This window comes from Natator depressus, chromosome 1 (assembly GCF_965152275.1).
Source record: "Natator depressus isolate rNatDep1 chromosome 1, rNatDep2.hap1, whole genome shotgun sequence".
NCBI lineage: Eukaryota > Metazoa > Chordata > Testudines > Cheloniidae > Natator > Natator depressus.
The window spans coordinates 261,053,626-261,061,613 of record NC_134234.1 but is presented as its reverse complement, the minus strand read 5'-3'; the positions used below and the strand labels follow the sequence as shown (position 1 = coordinate 261,061,613).

General features: G+C 41.3%; 1 protein-coding gene across 1 annotated transcript; it reads right to left on the bottom strand.

Moving 5' to 3' along the window:
• Positions 1–248: 248 nt before the first annotated feature.
• On the bottom strand, positions 249–1,036 carry LOC141986255 (histone H1.01-like). Its single transcript, XM_074950572.1, has one exon. The coding sequence runs from the start codon at positions 1,034–1,036 to the stop codon at positions 401–403; it is 636 nt and encodes a 211-aa protein (XP_074806673.1). The 3' UTR covers positions 249–400.
• Between the last annotated feature and the right edge of the window lie 6,952 nt (positions 1,037–7,988).

Sequence of the window (7,988 nt, the reverse complement as noted above, 5' to 3'; positions counted from 1 at the left end):
TAAGCATGATTGTTAAAGCTCGTTCCCCTCAGGGTTGGTTGTTTTTTTTCCTGAGTCTATAGGGGAGAAAACCTGTTTGGCTGCTAGTAATCATGAATTTGGGCCGATCCTCTAGTTCAATTTTAATACAGCCCTCTAAAATATAAATGAACCAGCGTCCCGCATTTTAAAGAATGGATACCATGTTTCTTGTCGCGGGCAAAGAAGGAAAATGTACGAAACCGATCATTTCATGTCTCCCTCTTTTGTATTATTTTCGTTTCTTAAAGTTGTGCGCCTCATGAAAAGCAGCACGAGGTTACTGAGGTGAACCTGGTGTTTCAGCTCCTCTGGGAAAGGGTGGGTGGCTCTTAAAAGAGCCGTTGGATTTCTCTGTATGACAAATTTCTTTCTAACCCCTTTATTTCTTCTTGAGCGTTGCCTTCTTAGCCTTCGTTGCTTTTGGCTTCGTCGGCTTGGGCTTGGCCGCCTTGGGCTTGACCGCTTTGGCCTTAGCCGGGCTCTTGGCTGCCTTCTTAGGCTTGGCGGCAGCTTTCACCTTTTTCGGGCTCTTGGCTGACTTCTTGGCCGCGGCAGCTGCTGGCTTCTTGACTTTTTTCGGGCTCTTTTTCACGGCCGCAGCCTTTTTGGGTTTCTTGGCAGCTGGTTTCTTAGGCTTTGCCGCTGCCTTTTTCTTGGGCGCCTTTTCCTTAGTTTCATCCGGATTCTTGTTGAGTTTAAAAGAGCCGGATGCGCCGGTACCCTTGGTCTGCACCAAGGTGCCCTTGCTCACCAGGCTCTTGAGCCCGAGCTTGATGCGGCTGTTGCTTTTTTCCACATCGTACCCTCCGGCAGCCAGAGCCTTCTTAAGAGCGGCCAACGAGACCCCTTTGCGCTCCTTGGAAGCGGACACCGCCTTGGTGATCAGCTCGGTCACGCTGGGACCTGGAGACTTGCGGGCTTTAGAGACTCCTGCCGCCTTCTTCGATTTTTTAGTAGAAGTTTTTGCCCCAGGACCGGAGACAGCAGGAGCTGCAACAGGCGCCGTTTCCGACATAGTGATTCGTGTTTTCTAAAATCAGAAGGGAAAAAAAAACTAAGACTAGAGAAAGGCAGACGGCTGGTATTTATAGAGAGGAGCTGCTCTGTGATTGGCGCATTAAAGAGCCCGCCCAACTGAAAGCAAAAAGGTCTCTTCTCCTCTCTCTGTGTTTCTTCGGACTTAAAAAGGGGTATTTTTTGCTAAATATCTATCACCAAATCACCCTATTTCTTAGCTGGGTGAAGGGGAGACAGGGCATTTTCATTCAGTAGAGTTTCCAGTAGGAGAGACTAAAGATGAGCTAAAAAAATGCCAATAAATCCTGAGACCTGGGGTTGGAGAGACCTCTGAAGAGAGAAACTTTAGTTTTTCGTTGTAAATTTAAACCATATCACTGTCAATAAAATCACATGTACAATTATATCTCATTCTTTAGAAGGTTTTCTCCAAATCAAGGTACAAAGCCAGTTATTTGAAGTAATGTTGTCAGTGTAAAATGATTTCAAAAAGAAGAAAGTAACACAAGCTCATCCTTGTGCTTTGAATAGGATTAAGAATTGGCTCTCTTAACCAAATATTCTACCCCCTAAAATACTTAATTCTGTTGAAAAAATCCATTATAGAAAACAACAGAGAGCTGATCAAATATCTCAGGAAGGATGTTTATGTTCCAGGAATTGTATATAAAAGTAGTTGTGACCTACCTTTTTTGGTATTTCAATAGAAGATAAACAAGATGTCATTATTATTTTGTAAAGTTCAAATTCATTTTACTGTACTGCTCTTTAACTTAATTTTATTCCAAGAAAGTCACTTCTGTTCATTAAAAGCAGTGGCCATTTTTTAAATGATAGTGTTCTCAACTTTAATTTAAAATAGAAGAACTATTAGGGTGTTTGTTTCATTATAGTCTGTTAAAACTCATAGAAAGTCAGAAGCAATGTTTCAATAAAAATCTAAACCATATGGAGAATTAAAGATCAAAATCTAATCAATCAGTGCTTTTTTTTATTCTTTAGCATTAATATATTATATGAAAATGGCTTCTGTAGTGAGGAAAAATCAATGTTAACCGTGTGATTTAGTCATATCTGTATTGCATCAAGAACTGAATGAGATTTTTAATCTGTTCTGCAACATTACTACAAGATGATTCACTGTTTTGTTTTTTTAAAAGTGATAGGGGCATTCAAACAGTTTCAAACCCAATATATATATATATATATATATATATATATATATATATATATATATATATAAATAAAATGTAAAATTCCAGACAGGGGGTGGGGGAGGAGGCTAATTTATTCATAATTTACCTTAGAGTTGCAAAAAATTGAGGAAATCGCTTTTCTTTCAATTCTGCAATGGTAATTAGCTCTTACTTGTGATTATATTGGGTGAAAACTAGGCCACAATCAGCTACTAAACAACGGTGAAGACACCCAATTTTAGATTGAATGTAATATAGTACAATAATAATATTTAAAAATAATTAATAAAAATGCACAACATAATATCTGACCAGTCTGCAACAAGTAATGAGTAAATATTTACTATTCTGAAACTCCACTGGTTATTTAGGAAATATAAGAGGTCTTTCCTCTCTCCCCTTCCCCTCTCCCTCCCACCCCCCTCCAACAGACACACAGGTTATGCTGTGGATAGGGCTCTAAAGTAATAGTAGGTGTATGTCATCCAATCCCAGGTTAAAGGGAGAGAAGTTGTTGTGACATTTCAGCAATCACCCAGACCAGTAAGGGGTTCTGTCACCACCCGACTTGTAACTTTGAATGCCTGTCGCTGTGCAGCTATGGGCTCAGCCTTGACACAAGTAGCTAGCCTACAAGCATAAAGGTCTCAGCCTGGCTTCCACCAGACTAGTTACTCCTTGCCGGGTGACCTCAACAGCCCTTCCCATCTTGTCTCCTCAATCTGTACCAAGTTCTTAACTACTAGACACTCAGAAGATGCAGTTTTGTTTATTTACAATGAATGTACAAATGGCTGCATCTCAGAACACAGAAGGAATCAAGCAGGAAAACAGCTTCTTTTGCTCAGAGCACCGACAACATCCTTTTCAGCTTGTACCCCTGACTCAAAAAACTCTCCCCAGATTTCTTTCAGAGTCAGACACTGCTTACAGCTGCTCCTTCCAGATGTCTGTCTGTCTCTCAGACCATGTCTACACTATGGGGACTAGAGAAGCATAGCTATGGTGCCGTAGCGATACTGTCATAATCCCATAGCGTAGACAAAGACTACAGCGATGGAAGGTTTTTTCTCTCTCTTTAGAAACACCACCTCCCTGAGTGAGAGTAGATAGGTGAAAAATTCTTCCGGTGACCTAGCTGCATCTATACCAGCAGTTAGGTCAGCAAATCTATGGCATTCATAGGTGTGGCTTTTTCATACCCCGGAGTTCTGTAGCTATGTCAGTCTAAATTTTAAGTGTGGCCTTAATTGTGTGTCAATTTGAATATTTTCTCTCCTCTCCCGCCCCCACCACTTTACCCAAAACAATACTCAGCAAGACCCATCCACCCACTTAGTCCAAAAACTCCTTGGCAAGTTCACAAATCCTTTGTCACTGAACTTAGTATATTACTAGTAGTGTGTGTGAATACTGGGCTGCTTGCTTCAGCACTGCATGCACTCACCAGGAGTGCTTGTATCAATATGCAGTGCACCATGAATCCGTAGCCTGGTATGCAATGTGCCAGCACCTGGCAGGATGCCTTTGGGGAAATTTTTGCAGTGTCTGACAGGATAGAAACGACTCTCCTAGGGATTTCTAGAGCCAGGGGTCAAGATCTCAGCATGCAACTTTGTCCCTACCATAGTACCGTCCATATCCCATAATTTTTGTGCCTTTTTTCTCCCCTAAATTCCACAAGCTAGTGTGGCACTTTTTGGTGCCCACCATCTCCGACAGAAGCGTGGAGCCTGCACAGCTCTATACTTGTCTCAGGAATGTTGCAAATACAGGACACTCATTTCTCCTGTATTTGCAGACCTGCAGGAAGTACTGCAACAACTGGGAACGTGATGACTGCTTGGAGGACAGTTTTCTGTGCAATAGAGCAGGAAAAAAAAAAATCAAGGTTGTTAGTGGCATTCACGGAGCTGCTGCAAGTGGTTGAGCACCAGTTCTGGGCCCAAGAAATGAGCAATGACTGGATACTCACCAGTGGAGGGAGAGAAGACCTCACATTTACTCTCAATCAACCAGAAATCACTATGTGGCAAGTAACATCACTCTCTGGGTTAGAAACACAGCTTATTTGTAGATTCATGGATTCTAAGCCAGAAGGGACCATTTTGATTTTCTAGTATGACCACCTGTATAAAAAAGGCCATAGAACTTCCCCAAAATAATTCTCGTTTGTACTAGAGCATATCTTTTAGAAACATAGCCAATCTTGGTTTAAAAATTGCTAATGATGGAAAACCCACCACAGTGTGGATACTATTTACCTCCCTAGGTCACAGGAGCATGCATTATGGTAGTCTTTTTCCATAAGTCTCCTTCCTCATTCAGGGCACAGGACGTACCTTCTCAGGGAGACTGTTGTCTGTACAACCCCTACTTCTTTTGTTGCAGAAACTGGAAGGTGTGCAGTGAAAGAGGCAGGGAATTGCAGGAAGATCTCATGGGGAAGGCAATGGGATGCTGCATGGGAGAATGCTTTCCTGACTCTGCCACAGAGTTCCTATATGATCCTAGTCAAGTCACTTAAACCAAACATTTATGGCAGACTGTCACTAATTGTGTGTTCCCCATTTTCTTATACAACTTCTTACTCTGGGTCTGGTTTACAAAAGTGCCAAACAATTGAAGTCAATGGGAGTTGTACTTTGAACCTATAATGTGCTGTATAATGCTAAGTAATTTGGAAAATCAGGTCCTAGGAATCAGGTCCAACCTAAATTAGTGGATATTTTTGTCCTTAATCTCTCTGTGCCTCACCTCTCTATCTATCTGTAAAATAGGGAGAATACTGTCCCCTCACCTCACAGGGGTTTTGTGAAAAGGGATTCATTAATATCTATGAAGCAGTCAGATGTTGTAGGAAGGTACTCTATAGAAAAGTCCATGAGGAATAAATAATTCTTTCTTTAAAACTTGTGTGCAAGAAATAAGGCATGGAGTCACAAACTGAAGAATGAAGTGAAAACAAAATGTTGGATAGTTGCACACTAAAGTCTGGTCTACACTACAGACCTACAGCAGTATAACTATGTCACTCAGGGGTGTGAAAAACCCACTCCCGAGTGATGTAGTTATACGGACCTAACCCCTCCGCCAACCCCATGTAGACAGCACTAGGTGGGCAGAAGAAGATTCTTCTGCTGACATAGCTACTGCCTCAAGAGGGATGGATTAACTACGCGGATGGGAGAGTTCTCTCTGGTCTGCTTGGAGTAGCTCCATGAAAGCACTACAGCAGCACAGCTGGAGTGTCATTTTAAGTGTACATTTGCTCTAAGTGAACATTGTCCATTCTGTGTAGCGAGTGAGGCAGCAATACTATACAAAAAATAGTATGTAATCATGGATTGTCAGTAGAGCCTGCATTATACGAATTTTCACAAGGGGGAGGGGCTGAACTGAAGTTCACAAGCAACCTTAATTCCTGCATTTTCTAACTTTTGAATGACACTGCCACCTTAATAAATGTGCTTTTAATCTAGCTTTTCGTTGTGTAATGGAATAGAATACACTCCACAGACTTAGAGTGGGAAATTATTCAAGAATAGTGAAGGACAAAAGGAAGGAAGCTCACTCTGGAGCTGCTCTGAATTATATATCAGGGGAGCAGGTTTACAGAATCCTTGGTTTAGCTTTGGCTTTGTACAGTGGGCTTAAAATTATACTCTAAGTGGCTCAGCATCCTCAGGTCTGCAGGGTGTGCACTGCTGAGAAGACAACCAATCTATACTCTGCTGAGCGGGGCCTTTTATAAAAATAATGGGGACTCTGACTTTATTACTGCTCTGTTTTGGATTACAGGCCTTTGAACTTCCTCCGCATATCGGGGCAACTGGGAATATCCCAGACAATCCACATACAAGATGAGAGAGGCATAGTTTATTACTTATTATCTTTCACAGAAAATCAGAAGAATTAAAATGCTGATACCTCGTTCCTGTTTCTAAGATTACAGGAATGGCTTCAGGTGACAAGGGCAGAAGACAAGGCTGCATTAATAATGCGTTCTCATTCTAATCTGAAGATTATCATTTTGTGTCCCTTCACAGATCTCCTTCAGCACAGACCCTATTGGAAATATTTGGCGACAACCCAGATAGGTTTGTAACCATCAGGAAACCATTACTGAGCCTTTAATTAACAGCCTGGTATTAGCGCAATACATAAAGGATGGAAAGCAAAGGCTCACCAGAGAACAAAAAGAGACTAACTCTTTTCAGGAAGTTTGATTTTTTTTTTAAATGGAGTAATTGAAAAATGACATTATTCTCTAGTTTAGACACTAGACACAAAATGCAACTTTATAGAGGCAAACGAACAATGGATTGGCAAAATTAAAAACCAGGATGTACACTGTAAAGTTGAAAGTTAGACCACTCACTGTCAGGGATAATAAGTCTCTTCACGGGATGAGGACAAAGCACCCAGGAAATTTATCTAGCTTCTGGATAATCATCTCCTTGGTGAAGAGTTTGGCTGCAACCTTCCAAATAATGGATTTTAGGGAGCTGTGGGGAAGGGAATGTGCTATCCTTTGGATGCCAGGGCATTTGTTTGGAGGGCTCTTCTGGTCCCTCATATCCTTTACAGTATGGATCCTAAAGTACTCATCTTCCCATTGGCTATCATCCGGATATCTGCACAAACTCTCCTAACCCAAGTGTGGTTCAGATGCACAGTGCACCTTTATACTATTTATCTAGCAGCATGAGGTTTGGCACACATGTCTGCCAGTCCTGGGGGGGGAAGCATAGCTAGGGTTGCCAATTTTGGTTGGACATATTCCTGGAGGTTTCATCACATGACATAGTATTTAATTTGAAGATTAATCTTTAATTCCTGGAGACTCCAGGACAATTCTGGATGATTGGCAACCTTAAGCCTAGCACACGATATGGCTGCTTTCTGGGTTTCACCCTCTGTCTGTCTTGGCACCCATTACATGATACTTGAGTGTCTTCTGTCCTCAGAGCCACCTGAAAAACCCAGCAGAGCCCTGGGCCTAGGGAGTTACACATGACGGGCATTTGTGGGTTCCAAAGGGAATGGAAAGCATTTAACAACCCACATTTTTTCCTCACCCCATGACAGGGGTCTACAACTCATGGTTTTGCTGAGCATAGAGATGGACAGACTCATTTCCTGAAGAAAATAACTGGGAATGTACTAGAGAAGGGAAAGATCACGTTTAATAGGAGTTCCCTCAATAGCAAAGACACGGTACTAGAGAAGTAGTTCCATAGTTCAGGTATGTGGTTTTCAAATAAGAATGAAATAGGAACCATAGTTATCTAAACAGTTAAGTGAGAAAACAAAGTTTGCATTCTTGTTTCATTTCTCTGAAATATGATTTATAGAAACATTTCATGTGTTTCATCTTGTAAAAACCAAAGTAATTAATTTTACTAGAAAGGGGTTTATCCAGTCAAAACCCTGCATCCACTAACACCCACAGCTCCTTTTGATTACAATGTACCATTGCCCTATTAATACATATCATATAATATATTGCTTGAAACAGTCAGACTGTATCCTCCAACTTTTATTTTAATAACACAAACATTTAGAATCAAAATGTGCATATGGATTTGAGGATTCATTCCTGAGGTGGTGCTGAAGGTTGCTGGCAAGTACAACTTATAGCAGTCAACCTCACAACCAGAGAATTTTGATCCAGCTCTTATGGATGACCATCCCTTACAATGGTCAAATGGAGGGGTCTATCTTTACCAACAAGATGGGGAAACTTGCATG